The following is a 20,356-nucleotide window of genomic DNA, read 5'->3' on the forward strand; positions in this document are numbered from 1 at the left end:
AAAAAAAAAAAAAAAAAAAAGAGTTCAAGACTAGCCTGGCTAACATGGTGAAACCCTGTCTCTACTAAAAATACAAAAAAATTAGCCTGGTATGGTGGCAGCTCCTTTAATCCCAGCTACTTGGGAGGCTGAGGCAGGAGAATAGCTTGAACCCAGGAGATGGAGGTTGCAGTGAGCCGAGATTGCGCCATTGCTCTCCAGCCTGGGCAACAGAGCAACAACTCCGTCTGAAGAAAGGAAAAGAAAAAAAAAAAAAGAAGAAAGAAAGTAGGTAATGCATTAGATAATTTCTCCCTTTTTCTTATTGCTCAAATGAAGGCAACAAATACGGGATATATGGAACTGTTGACAAAGTCTGGCATACTGATATTCTCAGCCTTCTAAATTTCAAGTTTAATGTTGAAGGCTGGCAATACAGTAATTACTTTGTTCGTGATGCTATAAAGATACATGTTAATAGGGAAGGGTATGAGCTGGAAGCCTCAGCATGGAACTGAGTCAGAATCATGAGGTTGGAAGTGACTTCTGGTCTTTTCTGGCTACATATAAAGTCATTTAATCACTACTTTTTTGCTTTATTCATGAAATAAATACTACCAATTTAATAATGACAGCTAACGTTTATCAACTTTATTCTATATGCCACACTAAGTACTTTTTACATGAACTGTTAGCTCATGATTGTGACCTATTAGCTGCCATGTTATAAAAAAATAATGCAGCATTTTGTGTGATGAGAGCTGTTTTCTCCTTGATTTGTGGTTGGTTGCTAATGCATTAGGATACGCTTATTTGTAAACTTTCTCATATTTAGGGTGAATTGATTTTTCTAGATGTTGTAGTAAAGTCATTCTTGTAAAAAGCCGTTTTTTTGTCTTTCTATATTGTAGAATTGCAGTATGTTAGAAGTACTTGAGGTGGATGATCACTTCTTAAAAAAAAAAAGAGAAAGACAATTACTCGATATACTCTCAAAGGGATCATGATTTCTAGAACCGAACACTGTCCTGAAGCCTGGAGAGAGCCAGGCTTTGTGGGTATAGAGTGGGTCTAAACTGTGGGCCAGAGCCATGAGGGGTTGGGAGTAATGGAAACCTACTTAATCTTGGCTGCATCTTTAACGGCTGCATTTTTGTTTTGTTGATTCATTTGTCTCAGTTCCTAATTATAAACACATTAATGTTGAGAGGTATGGGTGTTTTGGTTATGTGTGCATTTCGGTAGAAGGTAGGGATAGGAGGGGATACGTCTTATTAGAGAAAAATAAGAACAGGGATTTTGGTTTTTCTCTTTCCTTGATTCCCCAGAGCCCTTTATTACCCCTGTACTAATCAGTAGCTACTAGTAATACTAAAGTGTTACGTGGAAAAGTTGTTTAACTTACTAAACAATGTGGATTTAATAATAAAAATACCAGTAAAATTAGCACAGAGAACAGATTTCTTTCATGATTTCAAATGGTAATATGAGATAATTGCACATTTTTTCCTTCCAATGGATTTCTCATCCCTCTTTTTCTCAAAGTTTTATCAAACCTTCTGTTGACCAGAAGTTGTTGCTTTGACTTAGAGACCCTATGTGTTTGTTCCTTAAAATAATTACCATTAATGACATGGAACTCAAACCAGCAGTCATCCTGTTTCTGCAATGATTGCACTTACACTGTTAAATCTATAGCGAGGCTAGTTTCAAGGTCTCATGGGAATGAACGCATAGAGATACTTCTCGACTTAACCATGGAGCTATACCCATTATAAATTGGAAATATCATTAAATGCATTTAATACACTTATGGAACATCATAGCTTAGCCTAGCTACCTTAAATGTGCCTAGAACACTTATATTAGCCTACAGCTGGGCAAAATCTTCTAACAGAAAACCTGTTGTTGACAAAGGCTGGCATACTTATATTCATAGCGTTTTAAATTTCAGAAGGTTTAATATTGTTGAAGGCTGGCATTATAGTAATTAGTTTGTTCATGATGCTATAAAGATACATGGTAGGCTGGGCACGGTGGCTCATGCCTGTAATTGCAGCACTTTGGGAGGCCGAGGCGGGCAGATCACCTGAGGTCAGGAGTTCAAGACCAGCTTGGGCAACATGGTGAAACCCTGTCTCTACTAAAAATACAAATACTGGCTGGGCACAGTGACATGTACCTGTGATCCCAGCTACTTGGGAGGCTGAGATAGGAGAATCACTTGAGCCTGGGAGGCGGAGGTTGTGGTGAGCCAAGATTGTGCCACTGCACTCCAGCCTGGGTGACAAGAGTGAGACTCCGTCTCAAGAAAAACCCAAAAAAGATATATGGTAATAGGGAAGGGTATAAGCTGGGAGTCTAAGCATGGAACTGAGTCAGAATCATGAGGTTGGAAGTGACTTCTGGTCTTTTCTGGCTACATACAAGGTCATTTGATTACTATTTTTTTTTTGTTATTCATTAAATAAATACCACCAATTTAATAATGACAGCTGACATTTATCAAGTTATAATAAAATGTTGTGTATATCATGTAATTTATTGAATCCTGTAGTGAAAGTTGAAAGTGAAAAAGAGTGGTTATATGAGTACCATAATAAAATGGAAAAATTGTAAGTGAAACCATCAGTTTGAACCATCTGTATTGGTTTTAGTTCATTGTCAAAGAAATACACATCTGCATAGAAGAGAACTTTGGGAAGCATATGGAAGGCTGGGTGCGGTGGCTCATGCCTGTAATCCCAGCACTTTGGGAGGCCGAGGTGGGCGGATCATTTGAGGTCAGGAGTTCGAGACCAGCCTGACCAACATGTGAAACGCCATCTCTACTAAAAATACAGAAATTAGCTAAGCATGGTGGTGCATGCCTGTAGTCCCAGCTACTTGGGAGACTGAGGCAGAAGAATCACTTGAATATGGGAGGCAGAATTTGCAGTGAGCCGAGATCGCACCACTGCCCTGTAGCCTGGGCAACAGAGCGAGACTCTGTCTCAAAAATAAAAAAGCATATGGAAGAAATTAATGGGCCATAATTCTGTTACTCATACATAAAGCATTGGTACATTTTTTCCCATCTTTTTTTTTCTATACATTTTAAAAATCAGCTCTCAATTAAATTGAGTGAGTGATTGGGAGAGGGGATAGCCTTCAAAGATAATCTCAGATCTTGATTAAAATTGTAGGCAAATCATCATTATCTGGAGTGACTTGTAGCAGGAAACTTGGATCTCTGCTGGCCTAAGTAGTTAGTGGTTGATGAGGACTAACTGATACCCCCTAAAGGGATTATGGTCATAGCTTTAAGGCTGGGATGCTGTTGGGGCAAAAGAGGAGATCAGGGGTTTGGACAGCTGGACCTCCTATCTTATGCTTCAATCAAAAGAACCCTTCGGTTTGGTCAGGGAAGGCAATCATTTAACCAACTGAGTCCAAATTATAGTGTCCATAAAGTAAAAAAAAGTCTGCTAATCCCCACACACCATGATCAATATTGAAAACATGGAAGAAAACCAGATTATCTCTCAGTAATTGAGAGTTCATATAGATTGTACAGTTCTGTATCCTCTCTCTGTGAATGGGTTTTTGATTATGATCTCAGTATAATGGTAATGGATCATTTTGGAGTTGGAAGAATAGTTCAGTCTGGTATGGCGGCACTAATTAGGGAACCTATTAGATTCTGCTTGTGACATTTGAGAGAAATGGGAAATAGCAAGATTGGCAGTGGGTTCATATGTGGGATAATTAGCTCAAATAATCCAGTGTTTAACAGTTCTAAAATTGAATTGCTATTCAGTTGCACAAAGGCACTTTAGAAACTCTTTTTTTGTGGGGAAGTTGGTCTTACGTGATTCTCTGTATATTTGTGGTTTCACTTTACATGACTCATTTACAGTTGTGTATTAAGTCTAATAGAAGGGTCTTTTTTTAGACAAGAGTCTCACTCTGTCACCCAGGCTGGAGTGCAGTGGCGTGATCTCGGCTCACTGCAACCTCCGCCTCCTGGGTTCAAGCGATTCTCCCGCCCCAGCCTCCTGAGTAGCTGGGATTACAGGCGCCTGTCACCATACCTGGCTAATTTTTGTATTTTTAGTAGAGACGGGATTTCTCCATGTTGGCCAGGCTGGTCTCGAACGCCTGAGCTCAGGTGATCCACCTGCGTTGGCTTCCCAAAGTGCTGGGATTACATGCGTGAGACACTATGCCTGGCCTGTCTTACTTTTTTTTAACATTAGAATATCCTAGCATATGGTGGATTTTTGGAAGAGACTTGACTACTTGTTTCATGTATAGCAGTGTGCAGCTGGAATATTAATTTATTGTTTTATAAATTTATTTATAAATAAAAGTTATTACTTGTTAACTAGTATTTTTTTCCCCCAGTTTCTCTTCAGCAACGGGTAGCAGAATTGGAAAAAATTAATGCAGAATTTTTACGTGCACAACAGCAGCTTGAACAAGAATTTAATCAAAAGAGAGCAAAATTTAAGGAGTTATATTTGGCTAAAGAGGGTAAGTTCATAAGTCTCCCACCACCTTCAATGCAAAAATGGCCTCAAAGTGTTGAGTTTCTTGGTAGTAGTGTTAATTTTATCATTGAATAAACCTTGATTTTATTGGTACTTGCATAATAAAAGAATACTGTTTAAAGGCCAGATTAAGAATGAGATTGAAAAAACAAGTTGAAAAATGCCTTCTTCAGATTTTGCCTTGTTTTTTTGATCTTACTGTTGATATTTAGGTTGCATAGCCTTGAGATAAGAGACGGTCATTGCTCTTACACTTGAGATACAGTTGTGGGCAAACTAGGATTGTTGGCATTCTAATAACATCTTTAGCTATGTTTAATTCCGTGAAACATCAGTTTTACCCAACAAATATTCAGTTGTCAATAAATATTTAATATCTACTATGAGGCAGACATTATACTTACATGTTGGGTATACAGAAGGAGCAAAATTCATGTGGTTCTTTAACTTGGTTGAACACAATGAGCCAAACAGATGTTAAGTAATTGTGTGATGAGTTGTTAAAAAAGAAATTGCAGGCCGGGCGCGGTGGCTCATGCCTATAATCCCAGCACTTTGGGAGGCTGAGGTGGGCGGATCACCTGAGGTCGGGAGTTCGAGACTAGCCTGACCAACATGGAGAAACCCCGTCTCTACTAAAAATACAAAATTAGCCGGGCGTGGTGGCGTGTGCCTGTAATCCCGGCTACTCGGAAGGCTGAGGCAGAAGAATCACTTGAACCCAGAAGGCAGAAGTTGAGGTGAGCCGAGATTGCGTCGTTGCACTCCAGCGTGGGCAACAACAGTGAAACTCCATCTCAAAAAAAAAAAAAGAAAAAGGGAAACTATCAGGAAAATACATGAGAGAACATGGTGGGGGACCTAATTTGAAGGATCAGGGAAGGGGCTTACATTCTGAGTACTGACCTAGAATAATGTGGATATGGCTTCCACAGCTCTCTAGACCAGTGGTTCTCAAAGTGTGGTTGTGGAACAGCATCATTATCATTATCACCTGGGAACGTTGTTAGAAATGCAAATGTTTGGGTCCCACCCAGATTTACTGAGTTAGAAACTGTGGAATTTGGGTCCAGATGCACACTAAATTTTGAAAACTGCTCTATTCTATAATAGAATAGTGGCTCTCAAATTCTAACATGGATAAAAATCACCTGGAGAGCTTGTTAAACCACAGTATGTTTGGGTGGAGCCCAGAAATTTGCATTTCTAATAAGCTCATAGATGATTCCAGTTACTGCTAGTTCAAGTACTACAGTTTGAGAAATCCTGTTCTAGACTAGTGATCATGCAGCTTTTTTAACTTGTGAACTCTGTAAAATATATACTTACATACAACCTTTATACATTTTAAAGTTGATGTTTAAAATGTTTTGCTTGAAAAGATGTGAAGGATATAAGTTTTATATTGTTGATATTTACAATTTAAATGAAAACTTCGTGCTTTTTTTTTTTTTTGAGATGGAGTCTCGCCCTGTTGCCCCAGGCTGGAGTGCAGTGGCGCGATCTCAACTCACTGCAACCTCCGCCTCCCGGATACAAGCGATTTTCCTGCCCCAGCCTCCCGAGGAGCTGGGATTATAGGCATGCACCACCACGCCCCGCTAATTTTTTTTTTTTTTTTTTTTTTTTTTTTTTTGAGACAGAGTCTCGGTCTGTCGCCCAGGCTGGAGTGCAGTGGCGCAATCTCGGCTCACTGCAAGCTCCGCCTCCCGGGTTCACGCCATTCTCCTGCCTCAGCCTCCTGAGTAGCTGGGACTACAGGCGCCTGCCACCGCGCCTGGCTAATTTTTTCTATTTTTAGTAGAGATGGGGTTTCACCATGGTCTCGATCTCCTGACCTTGTGATCCACCCGCCTCGGCCTCCCAAAGTGCTGGGATTACAGGCGTGAGCCACCGCGCCCGGCTAATTTTTGTATTTTTAGTAGAGACAGGGTTTCACCATGTTGGTCAGGCTGGTCTCGAACTCCTGACCTTGTGATCCGCTCTCCTCGACCTCCCATCCAGTGGAATGAAAATATCAGTGATTTAATGTCCATTGTCATCTGTTTAACAAAAAAACACACGAATAGCTTTTTAGCAGAGATTTTACAGTGGTTTTCCTCCTTGAGTTTTCTTCTTTACATCTCTTTTAGAATTTTGTTCTTAAAAATGGTTTTGGAATTTGAATGTGCATTTGTTTCTTTTTCTTTCTTTTTTTTTTTTTTTTTGAGACCGAGTCTCACTGTTGCCCAGGCTGAAGTGCAGTGGTGTGATCTTGGCTCACTGCAACCTCCGCCTCCTGGATTCAAGCGACTCTCGTGCCTCAGCCTCCCTAGTAGCTGGGATTACAGGCCCATGCCTCAATGTGCTGTCTCAAAAGAAATAAGTTCTGTCTGGTTATTCAGTATCTTTATATGAATGTATCTTCTCCCTTTTAAAATTTGTTCATGCTTTTGAATTAATCAAGCACCACTGTCCTTCTGCAGTGGTATATTCTTGTCAAGATGACCTGTAAAACATTTGATGTATATATAAAAGGTTGTGGTAGTATTTTCTCTGATGATCATTTGAAACCCAGCAGTATGATGCTGGCTAATGATATCCATTTTCTCCTTTACCTCTTACACCAAAACCTCTGTAGCTTGTTCATCCTGTCTACGGCTAATTGAAGTCAATCTTGCCTAAACCTTGTTTGTTTTGCTTTCTTTTTGTGTGTCCCCAGTAAAGCTGTTAGGGTTCCTTCGTTTTCTTATTTTCTATGAAATTATAAAATTGAATTTTCCCAAAAATTCTGAAGAAATGAAAATGACCAAGAACCTCCCATTTCTGAAATGCATTATCAACTGCAGTTTTAGATCTGTGAATTAAAGAGCTTGTAACAGGGGTTGGTTCAAAAACCATGCTTAGTTTGTTAAAATTTCATTGATGACATCTAAACGCAGTAAATAGTCTTTTTGTGTACTGTTGTATCTTTACTGTCCAAAGTGGTCAATAAACTTAGCTGGCCATAGCAAACAGTTGGGGTAGCTTTTTACAAAATTTCAAAAAAATACTGTGATCCTTTTTGAGAGTTTTTGAGAGACATTCGTAAAGAAAATGCATAGTATATAAAAGGTCATATGCTGATTACTTAGTTTTTGTCTTGGCTGTTAGCCTATATCATAATAAAAATCAAATGTGAAGATTTCCCCTGAGACAGCTGCTTTTATTGTATCTACTGTGAAGTCTAAATCTAGTCTTTAATGATTGCCACAGGTGTTTACAGTATAAACCAGGATTTTGATGTGGACAGCAGTCTTTGTTTTATCTTTCAGGAAAACCAGGTCAAGGTAACTCTGAAAGTCCAAACATTGGTTTTTTCCCAATAGGTCCAGCTTTTGCTTTAGTGTTGTGATAGCTGTGTTTGCACTTGTTTGGAGAATAGCTGAAATATAAGTGCAGATGGTAATGAGAAATGTACCTTTTTACTTCTCTTACTGTCTGTTCTTTTCTTAGTACCTATTCTTTTTTTTTTTTGAGATGGAGTCTTGCTCTGTCACCCAGCCTGGAGTGCAGTGGCATGATCTCGGCTCACTGTAGCCTCTGTCTCCCAAGTTCAAGTGATTCTCCTGCCTTAGCCTCCTGAGTAGCAGGGACTACAGGCACATGCCGCCACACCCGGCTAATTTTTGTATTTTTTAGTAGAGATGGGGTTTCACCATGTTTCCCAGGCTGGTCTTAGTACCCGTTCTTTTCCAAGCCGACTTTAGCTGGGAATGTTATAAATATTTCTGAAAGTTTTATTGCTTTTCTGTTGAAGTATTTTCTGATTTAGCTTTTCTTTAACTACAGAGCTTGGCACTACAGCAGTGTTTGTTTTGTGCTCTGGAAATTTGTAGTGTTGCCAATGAGTAAGAGACGGTTACATGAAACAGAACAAAAGGCCATATAGTTCTCAATCTGACGAAAAATAGTAGGAATAGAGCTTATAGCTAATCACCAGAAGACATTGAAGTTTTCTACTGGTGTTCAGAAAGTCTTTATACATGGTTGTAATTTATATATAAAGCTGTTATGCTAACTAATCAGAATTTCAATAGTGAAAAGCTAGATATAGGAAGCTATCTGTGGTTCCAGTGTCATAAACTTGCACTTAGATATGGAAATAAACAGTATATAAAATTAACAATTAAGACCCATTAGTAATACTGTAAACAAACGATTAGAAATTAAAATAGTGTTTGCTAATAGATTTAATCAGTAGAGATGATACAGAGATTTTAGTAAATTAGAAAGCAGTACTGAGGAGTTCTCCCTCCTAGTGAGACAAAGAAGGAAATATGAAAGAACATAAAGACATAGAGGATGAATTGAGAGCCTTTAACACACATCTGAAAAGAGTTCCAGGGGAAGGGAATGGAAGGGATAGTAAAGAATATTGGAACAGATAACTTAAATTTTTACTAATAAAAAATGTGAGTCCTTAACATCAATATTGACTACTAAACAGGATAAATAATAGTAAATCAAGCCGGGTGTGGTGGCTCATGCCTGTAATCCCAGCACTTTGGGAGGCTGAGGCGGGTGGATTACTTGAGGTCAGGAGTTCGAGACCAGCCTTGCCAACATGATGAAACCCCATCTCTACTAAAAATACAAAAAAACTAGCCGAACATGGTGGTGCACATCTCTAATCCCTGCTACTTGGGAGGCTGAGGCAGGAGAATTGCTTGAACCCAGGAGGCGGAGGTTGCAGTGAGCGTAAATTGTACCACTGCACTCCAGCCTGGGCAACAGAGTGAGACTTCATCTCAAAAAACAAAACAAAACAAAAAATAGTAAATTCATACCATGGCACATCTTTTATATGATAGAACATCAAGAATCAAAAGAAAATGTGAAAATCTACCAGAGAAAAGAAACAATTACAAGAGATACTTTGCAAGCACCATAGATGCCAGAAGACAATGAAATAAGATCTCCAAAGTGCATAGAAAAAATAATTGTCAACCTAAAATTTTATATGCTGCTAAATTATTTAAGGGTGAGGGCAAAATAGATATTTTAGGCATATAAAAACTAAGCACTTAGCCATCTATGTAATCACTAAAACTACTGCTAGTAGGCCAGCTGTGGTGGCTCACACCTGTAATCCTAGCACTTTGGGAGGCGGAGGTGGGCGGATTGCTTGAGTTCATGAGTTTGAGAACAGCCTGGGCAACATGGTGAAGCCGTGTGTCTACTAAAATACAAACAATTAGCTGGGCGTGGCGGTGTGTGCCTATAATCCCAGCTACTTGGGAGGCTGAGGCAGGAGGATTGCTTGAACCCAGGAGGCGGAAGTTGCAGTGAGCCGAGATCGCGCCACTACATTCCACCCTGGGTGACAGAGCGAGACTCCGTCTCAAAAAAAAAAAAAAACCAACAACAAAAAAAGAACTGCTAGTAGAGATAGACATTCGCAAAAAGAAAACATAGAGGAAATATATAGGATGTAAGAAATAGGATAGGGCGGGTGCTGTGGCTCATACCTATAATCCCAGCACTTTGGGAGGCCAAGGCGGGTGGATTGCCCGAGGTCAGGAGTTTGAGACCAGCTTGGCCATTGTGGTGAAACCCCATCTACTAAAATGCAAAAATTAGCTGGATGTGGTGGCAGGCACCTGTAATCCCAGCTACTTGGGAGGCTGACATAGGAGAATTGCCTGAATCCAAGAGACAGATGTTGCAGTGAGCTGAGATCACGCCACTGCACTCCAGCCTCGGTGACAGAGCAAGACTCTGTCTCAAAGGAAAAAAAAAAAAAAAAAAAAAAAACAGTGTAAGAAACAATACAAAATACAGAAATTGATAAAAATATATATTTTTAAATTTTTATCTTTTGAGATTGAGTCTTGCTCTGTCGCCCAGGCTGGAGTGCTGTGGTGCTGTGATGGCTGACTGCAACCTCTGCTTCCCAGGTTCAATTGATTCTCCTGCCCTAACTTTCTGAATAGCTGGAATTATGGGCACCTGCCACCACGCCTGGCTTAATTTTTGGAGGAGACACATCCCCACTTATTCTTTGAGGCTAGTGTTATCTTGACCTCAAAACCAAGGAAGACATCACAAGAAACTTAGCCCAGTATTCCGTGGGAATATAGAAGCACAAATTCTCACCAAAGAACCAGCAAATCAAATTAAGCTACAGGTAAAAAGAATCACACAGCATGAAAAGTGGGATTCATCCCAGAAATTGAAGGTTGGTGCAACACCTGAAAATCAGTAGGATAAGAAACAAAGACACATGATCATCTTACTAGACAGAAAAAGTATTTGACAAAACCCAACACTGTTTCATGATAAAAACACTAAAACAGGAAATCCTGAAAAATGGGCTTCTACGAAAAACTTACAGCTAACATCACACTTAATGTTTAAAGACCAAATGCTTTTCCCCTAAAGCCAGAAACAGGACAATTATGTACACTCTGACCACTTCTGTTCAACATTGGAAGTGAGGATCTATCTAGGGCACTTACCCAAAGAAAGAAAAAGGAAGGGAATCCACATTGAAAAGGAAGAAATAAAACTACTTTTCTCTGATGGCATCCTCTTTCATATACAGACGCCAAGGGAATCCACTACAAAACTAGTTAAAACTAATAAGTGAGTTCAGCAAGATTCAGAATATAAGAGCACCATACAAAAATCAGTTATATGTATGAAAATGGTGTTAAAGAAACAGTTCCATTTACAATAGCATCAAAATGAATAATGTATTTAGGAATACATTTAACAAAATAAACTCAAAACTTGTACTCTGAAAACTTCACTATTAAAAGAAAGGAGATCTGGGCTGGGTGCAGTGGCTCACTGCTACAGTCTCAGCACTTTGGGAGGCTGAGGCGGGCGGATCACCTGAGGCTAGGAGTTCAAGACCAACCTGGCCAACATGGTGAAACCCTGTCTCTACTAAAAATGCAAAAATTAGCCAGGTGTGGTGGTGCACGCCTGTACTCCCAGCTACTTGGGAGGTTGAGGCGGGAGAATCGCTTGAACCTGGGAGGTGGAGGTTGCAGTGAGCTAAGATCGCGCCACTGCACTTCAGCCTGGGAGACAGAATGAGACCCTGTCTCACACACACAAAAAGGAGATTTAAATAAATAGACATCTCATGTCCATGGATTAGAAGTCTTAATATTGTTATGGTGGCACCACTCCTCAGATTGATGTACAGATTAAATGCAGTGCCTTTTAATATCCCAGTTGGCTTCCTTGTAGGAATTGACAACTGATCCTAAAATTTATATGGAAATTCTAGAGATCTAGAATTGTCACAACAACCTTCAAAAAGAAAAATGTTTGAAGACTCACACATCTTGATTCCAAAACTTATTGCAAGGCAACAGTAATCCAGACAAGGTGGCACTATCCTAAGGACAGACATAGATCAATGGAATAGAATTACATTCTCAGTTGCTTTTCCACAAGGTGCCAAAACCGTTCACTGGGGGAAAGAATAATCTCTTCAACAAATTGTGCTGAGACATTTGGATATCTACATGTGAAAGAATGAAGTTGGACCCCCTGCCATCTGCCAGAGTTAACTCAAAATGTATAAGGACCTAGATGTAAAAGGTAAACTATAACTCTTAGAGGAAAACATAGGGTTAAGGTTTTGTGACCTTGGATTAGGCAGTGTTTTCTTAGGTATGACACTAAAAGTGGAAGCAACCAAAGAAAAATGAGATAAATTGAACTTCATCAAAATTAAAAATATTCATGTTTTCAAGGATACCATAAAGTGAAAAGACAACCCACAGAATGGGGCAGAATCTTGCAATTATTATATTGGATAAGGGTCTAGATTACATAAAGACATTACAACAACTCAATAGCAAAAAGACAGTCCAACTAAAAATGGACAGTAAATCTGAATAGGCATTTCTCCAGAGGAGAGACACAAATGGCCGATAAGTATGTCGTAAGGTGATCAGTGACATTAGCCCTCAGGAAAACACAAATAAAAATTATAACATGCCGCTTAGTACCCACTAGGATGGCTATAATTAATACGTCTGACATTAACAAATGTTGGCAAGGATGTGGAGAAATTGGAACTCTCATACACCACCGGCAGGAGCGTAAAATGATATGTTAGCTTTGGAAAACAGCCTATCACTTCCTCAAACAGGTAAACATAGAGTTACCATTTGACTCAACAATTCCACTCCTAGGTATATACACTCAAAAAATGAAAACGTTTCCATACATAAACTTGTACATGGATTTTTGTAGCAGCATTATTCATAATAGTGAAAAAGGAATATCCTAAATGTCCATCAACTGATGAATACATAAACAAAATGTGTTTTTTCTTATCCATAAAAAGGAATGAAGTACCAGTTCTACAACATGAGTGAACCTTGAAAAAACATTACGCCAAGTAAACAAAGCCAGTCAGAAAACATCACATATTTCATGATTCTGTTTATATGAAATGTCTAGATTGGCAGTCTGTAGAGATAGAAAGTAGAATATTTGTTGTCTAGGGTTGGTGGGGTGAGGAGTTGGAGATGAAAGAGCACAAGGTTTTTTCTGGAGTGATGAAAAAGTTCTAAAATTGATGGTGGTGATGGTTGTACAAGTCTGATTGAATATACTAAAAAGTCATTGAATTATATACTTTAAATGAATTGTTTTATATGTGTGATACTGTAAAATATATATTTGGGGCGGGTGCGGTGGCTTACACCTGTTATCCTAGCACTTTGGGAGGCTGAGGTGGGCGGATCACCTGAGGTTAGGAGTTTGAGACCAGCCTGACCAACATGGAGAAACCCCATCTCTACTAAAAATACAAAATTAGCTGGGCGTGGTGGCGCATTCCTGTAATTCCAGCTATTCGGGAGGCTGAGGCAGGAGGATTGCTTGAACCTGGGAGGTGGAGGTTATGGTGAGCCGAGATCATGCTATTGCACTCCAGCCTGCGCAATAAGAGTGAAACTCCATTTAAAAAAAAGAAAAAGAAAAAAAATATATATATGTATATAAAAAATATATACTATATATGTATATAATATATATGTATATAAAAAATATATAAGTATATAAAGTGATAAGTGTCTTTGTTAATGAGCTGACTGATGGCTGGCAGCCCCTAGGTAATTTCAGGATAGGGGATGGTCACCAGAAAGACCAACACAGGATTGGAGGTTGGAACTTCCAACCCTGCCTCCCAACCTCCAGGTAGAGGAGAGGAGCTAAAGGTTAAGTTGATCATTGGTGGCCGTTTAATCATGTCCATGTAATAAAGCCTCTGTAATAACTGAAAAGGACAGGGTTTGGAGAGCTTCCAGGTAACTGAAGATGTGAAGGTTCCTGGAGGGTGGTGCCCCAGAGAGGGCATAGAAGCTCCATGCCCCTTCCCACATGCCTTGTCCTGTGCACCTTTTTCTCTGTACCCTTTGTAATAGTCTTATAATAATCTGGTAAATGCAAATAAATGTTTCCCTGAGTTCTGTGAGCCCATGACAAATTAATCAAACCTAAGGAGATAGTGTAGGAACGTCAGTTTATAGCTGGTCAGTCAGAAACACAGGTAAAATAATTTTGAAGCTTACAATTGATATCAGAAGTGGGCTTCAGTCTTGTTAGACTGAATTTTCAGCTTGTGTGATCTGATGCTATTTCCAGGTAAATAGTGTCAGAATTAAATTAGAGGATACCCAATGGGAGTATGCTACCAAAATTACTGATTGGTTACTGGTGGGCGAAAAGTAATATGTGAATTATATCTCAATGAAGTTGTTACAAAAAAGTACAGTAAGCCAATCTAAGTAAAAAAAGATTACTAACACAAGAGAAATTACTGATATCAGAAATGAAAGAGGAGACTGCACTCTAGATCCCATATATAGTAAAAGGATAATATAAGAAAATTATGGAACAACTTCATGATTAATAACCTTTCAAAAAAAGCACTGTGCCCAGTTGTGTTCACTGGTGAGTTCTATCTGCCATTTAAGGAAGACACTATACCATGAGTTACACCAATCTCTCCGAGTCTCTATTCTCTATAATCTTTCAGAAGATAGAAACAGAGGGAATACTTCCTAACTCATTCTGTGAGGTCTGCATAATCCTAGTCTTAAAACCATACAAAGACATTTAAAGAAAACTACAGACTCATATCTGTCATGCACATATATGCAAGATTCCTTGACAATATCTTAGCAAATCCAATCCAACAATGTATAAAAGTTACACACTGCAGCCAAGTGGCATTTGTGTAGGTACTCAAGACTGGTTCAACATTCAAAAATTAATGTGTAACTTACCATATTTGAGGTGATGGATATGCTAATTGTACTGATTTGATCATTTCACAATGTATAGATGTATCGGAATACCACTTTGTACCCAACACATATGTACAATTATTATTTTTCAATTAAAAAGTTTAGGCTGGGAGCGGTGGCTCACGCCTGTAATCCCAGCACTTTGGGAGGCCGAGGTGGGTGGATCACGAGGTCAGAAGATCCAGACCATCCTGGCCAACATGGTGGAACCCTGTCGCTACTGAAATACAAAAAATTAGCCAAGCGTGGTGTGCACCTGTAATCCCAGCTACTAGGGAGGCTGAGGCAGGGGAATCGCTCAAACCCAGAGGCGGAGATTGCAGTGAGCTGAGATCATGCCACAGCACTCCAGCCTGGTGAGAGAACGGGACTCCGTCTCAAAAAAAAAAAAAAAAAAGAAATTTGTCACATATTTTTTTCCTTTTTGAGACCCAGACGGAGTTTCACTTCATCACCCAGGCTGGAGTGCAGTGGCGCAATCTCGGCTCACTGCAACCTCTGCCTCCCAGGTTCAAGCGATTTTCCTGCCTCAGTCTCCCAAGTAGCTGCAATTACAGATGCCCACCACACCTGGCTGATTTTTGTATTTTTAGCAGAGATGGGGTTTCACCATGTTGGCCAGGCTGGTCTTGAACTTCTGACCTCAATCTGCCTGCTTTGGCCTCCCAAAGTGTTGGGATTACAGGTGTGAGCCACCAAGCCCAGCTTACCAGAGAAATTTAACAAGGATATTGAAATAATTAAATTAAACAGAAGTCTCAGAACTGATAAATGTATTTTCTCAACTGGAAAATTCATTAGAGGCTTTCAGTAGCAAAATGGATCAAGCAGAGGAAAGAAGCAGTGACCTTGAAGACAGGCTGTTTGGAAAAACAAAGAGGAGAAAAAAGAATGAAAGCAATGAAGATGACCTACAGGATGTAGGAAAGTATTTCAAAAGACCAAAGCTAAGAATTGTTGGTCTTCAAGAGGGAGTTGAGCAAGAGCAAAGGTAGAAAGCTTATTCCAAGAAATAGCAGAAAACTCTCCAAAACTTGGGAAGGATATAAATATCCACATGCAGGAAGGCCAGAGGACACCAAAGGAATTTGACCCAAATAAAACTACCCCAAGGCATATAATAACCAACTCTCAATGGTCAAGGACAAAGAGAGGATCCTAAAAGTAGCAAGAGAAAAGTAGCAAATAACCCTAATGGAGCTTCAGTTAGTCTGTCAACAGACTTCTCAGTACAAACCATAAAGGCAAGGAAGGACTGGAATGACATCTTCAGTGTGCTGTGCTGAAAGAAAAAAAAAAAATTGAACATCTAAGAATCATATATCCAACAAAGTTATCCTTCAGATATGAAGGAGAGATACATTCTTCCAGACAAAAGCTGAGAGAATTGACAACTACTAGACCCATCCCACAAGAAGTGCTAAAGGGAGTTCTTCCATTTGAAATTTTGAAAATGCTAAGACACCAAAAAAAAGAAGTATAAAACACACTGGTAAAATTAAGTACATGGACAGACTCAGACATGGACAGAGTTAGACTCTTAATACTACAATTGGTAACTCTAGTATAAAGCCCAAAAGACAAATCTACCAAGAACAGTAATAGCTATGGCAGCCTATTCAGAGATAGGTAATGTAGATATGTGTAAGTTGAGACTACTAAAATTCAGAATGTGGGGAAAGTGGAGCTAAGTTGTAGAGGTTTTTTCCCCACTTTTTTCTTTGTTTCTATTTTTTAAGATGTATTCTCTTTAAAGTAACTTGTTATCTACGAGATGTTTTTTGTAAGCCTTGTGATAAAAACAAAACAAAAACCTATAATAGATTCATTAAAAATCAAAAGCAGTGAATTAAGACATACTACCAGAAAAAATCATTTAGCCCCAAAGACAGAAAGGAAGAGAGGAGTTACAAAGCAACCAGAAAACAAGCAATACAATGGCAGTAGTTTAAGTCCTTTCTTATAGATAACACTGAATGTATATGGATTCAGTTCTCCAATTTAAAGCCTGAGTGGCTGAATGGTTAAAGAAGCCACAACTATATGCTGCCTACAAGAAACCCACTTTGGCTGGGTACAGTGGCTCATGCCTGTAATCCCAGTATTTTGGGAGGTTGAGGTGGGAGGATCACTTGAGACCAGGAGTTTGAGACCAGCCTGGGCAGCAAAGTGAGACCCTGGCTCTACAAAAAATAAAACTGGCCGAGTGCAGTGGCTCACACCTGTAATCCCAGCACTTTGGGAGGCCAAGGTGGAAGGATTGCTTGAGACCAGCCCGGGCAACATAGTGAGACCCCATCTCTACTAAAAAGTACAAGATGTGGTGGCATGTGCCTGTGGTCCCAGCTACTTGGGAGCCTGAGGTGAGAGGATCACTTAAGCCCAGGAAGTCAAGGCTGCAGTGAGCTGTGATTGTGCCACTGCACTCCAGCCTTGGTGAGAGAGTGAGACCCTATCTCAAAGTAGAAATTAGCTGGGCATGCTGGCATGTGCATGTGGTCCCAGATACACAGTAGGCTGAGGCAGGAGAGTTGCTTGATCAAGCCTGAGAGGTTGAGGCTACAGTGAGCCGTATTTGTGCCACTGCACTCCAGCGTGGGTAGCAGAGCATGACCATGTCTCTCACCACAATCAAGTAGATTACTCCTGAGGATGCAAGGAGGGTTCAGTATACACACTAAACAAATGTGATACATCACATTAACATAACCAAGAACAAAAGCCATATGGTTGGCCAGGTGTAGCGGCTCATGCCTGTAAACCCAACACTTTGGGAGGCCGAGGCGGGCAGATCACTTGAGGCCAGGAGTTCGAGACCAGCCTGGCCAACATGGTGAAACTCCGTCTTTACCAAAAATTCAAAAAATTAACCTGGCATGGTGGTGCACACCTGTAATCCCAGCTACTCTGGAGATCGAGGCATGAGAATCGCTTGAACCTGGGAGGTGGAGGTTGCAGTGAGCTGAGATTATGCCACTGCACTCCAGCCTGGGTGACGGAGTGAGACTCTGTCTCAAAAAAACAACAAAAACCATATGGTTATTTCAATAGATGCTGCACAAGCATTCAGTAAAATTCAACACCTCTTTATGATACAAACCCTCATCAAATTGTGTGTAGAAGGAACACACCTCAAAATAATAAAGGGCATACATGACAAACCCACAACTAACATCATACTGTATGGGGAAGAGTTGAAGGCCTTTCCTCTGAGATCTGGAGCAAGACAAGGATGCCCACTTTAACCAGTTTTATTTAACATAGTATTGGAAATTGCAGCCAGAACAGTTAGGCAAGAGAAATAAAGGGCATCCAAATTGGAAAGCATGAAGTTAAGTTTGTCTTGTTCACAGATGACACAATCTTATACTTTGAAAAACTTAAAGACACCACCAAAAAAGTGTTTAGACTGATAAATTTAGTAAAGTCACAGAACACAAAATACACAAACATCATTAGCATGAATATATACCAACAGTGAACAGTCTGAAAAAGCAACCCCATTTACAGTGGCTACAACACACACACACACACACACACACACACACACACACACACACACACACACACACACACACACATATATATATCTAGGAATTTAACCAAAGAAGTGAAAGATCTGTAAAACACTGATGAAAGAAATTTAAGAGGACACACACAAATGGAAAGATATTCCATGGTCATGGATTTAGGAGAGTTAATATTGTTGAAATGACAATACTACCCAAAGCAATTTACAGATTAAATACAATTCCTATCAAAATACCAATGACATTTTTCACAGAAACAGTAAAAGAAATCTTAAAATTTGTATGGAACCAGGAAAGACCCTGAATAACCAAGGCTATACTTAGCAAAAATAACAAAGCTGTAGGCAGAACTATATAACATCAAAATGTACTACAAAGCTATAGTAACCCAGTCAGCATGGCACTGGCATAAAAACTGACGCATAGACTAATGGAACAGAATAGAGTACCCAGAAACAAATCCATGCATTTGCAGTCAACTCATCTGCAGCAAAGTCACCAAGAACATTCAATGAGAAAAGGAGAGTCTCTTTAATAAATGGTGGTAGGATGACTGGATAACCATTTGCAGAAGAATGAAATTAGGCCCCATCTCTCTCCATATACACAACAGTCAAAATAGATTAAAGATTTAAATCTAAGACCTGAAACTGTGAAACCACTAGAGGAAAACATTGGGGAAATAGACATTGGTTGGAGCAGAGATTTATGTGTGTGTAAGACCTCAAAAGCATAGGCAAAAATAGACAAATGGGATTACATCAGGCCAGGTAAGCCTCTGCCGATAAAGGAAACAAAGTGAAGAGACAAGCCACAGAATGGGAGAAAATATTTGCAAACTACCCATCTCATAAGGGATTAATAACTATAATATATAAAGAAGTCAGTAACCAAAAAGCAAATCTTACTTAAACACAAGCAAAATATTTGAATAGGCATTTTTCAAAAGACATAAATGGCCAAGAGGTATGTGAAGAGATGCTCAACATCACTAATCATTAGAGAAATGCAAAGCAAAACTACAATGGGATATCCTGTCACCGCAGTCAAAATGGCTTTTATCAAAAAGACATTCATCCACTGATGGTGGGAATGTAAATTAGTATAGCCACTGTGGAGAATAGTATGGAGGATCCTCAAAAGACTAAAAAAAGAGTTGCTGTATGATCCAGCAATTGCACTATTGGATATATATCCAAAAGAAATGAAATCATTGGGTGTGGTGGCTCATGCCTGTAATCCTAGCACTTTGGGAGGCCGAGGCAGGTGGATTACCTGAGCTCAGGAGTTCAAGACCAGCCTGGGCAACATGGTGAAACCCCGTCTCTACTGAAAAAGCAAAAACAAACCAAACCCCCCCCCCCAAAAAAAAAATTAGGCGTAGTGGTGTGTGCCTGTAATCCCAGCTACTTGGGAAACTGAGGCAGGAGAATCGCTTGAACCTGGGAGGTAGAGGTTGCAGTGAGCCAAGGTCACACCATTGCACTCCAACCTGGGCAACAAGAGCAAAACTCCGTCTAAAAAAAAAAAAAGCATGAAATCCTGTGATTTGCAGCAACATGGATGGAACTGGAAGTCATGATATCAAATGAAAAGAAGCCAAGCACCGAAAGACAAGTGTCACATGGTCTCACTTGTGGGCGGTCGTGAGAAGACAGACTAGACTGGTGGTACGAAGGTCAGGGAAAGCTGGGCTCGGGGGAGATGAAGAGAAGTTGCTTAATGGGTATGAATATATGGTTTGATAGAAGAAATAAGACCTAGTGTTAAACAGATCAATAGGGTGACTCTTGTTTACAGTAATCTATTCTGGCCGGGCGCAGTGGCTCACGCCTGTAATCCCAGCACTTTGGGAGGCCGAGGCGGGCGGATCACGAGATCAGGAGATCGAGACCATCCTGGCTAACCCGGTGAAACCCCGTCTCCACCAAAAACACAAAAAAGTAGCCGGGCGTTGTGGCAGGCGCCTGTAGTCCCAGCTACTCGGCGGGAGAATGGAGTGAACCCAGGAGGC

The 20,356-nt window shown here is 40.0% G+C and overlaps 1 protein-coding gene across 6 annotated transcripts in view; it reads left to right on the forward strand.

Annotated features, from left to right (window-relative positions):
- Window positions 1-20,356, forward strand: part of RABEP1 (rabaptin, RAB GTPase binding effector protein 1) — a 104,254-nt gene that overhangs the window by 24,749 nt on the left and 59,149 nt on the right. For 4 of the 6 annotated variants that reach the window (XM_005582643.5, XM_074018370.1, XM_045375556.3 and 1 more), the window contains exon 2: window positions 4,366-4,494. The exons of the other annotated variants lie outside the window; for them this stretch is intronic. In XM_005582643.5, the coding sequence (XP_005582700.2) occupies window positions 4,366-4,494 (129 nt within the window). The remainder of the gene's footprint in view (window positions 1-4,365; window positions 4,495-20,356) is intronic. 6 annotated transcript variants of the gene reach the window in all.

The sequence above is a fragment of the Macaca fascicularis genome, chromosome 16, assembly GCF_037993035.2.
Source record: "Macaca fascicularis isolate 582-1 chromosome 16, T2T-MFA8v1.1".
Classification (NCBI taxonomy): Eukaryota; Metazoa; Chordata; class Mammalia; order Primates; family Cercopithecidae; genus Macaca; species Macaca fascicularis.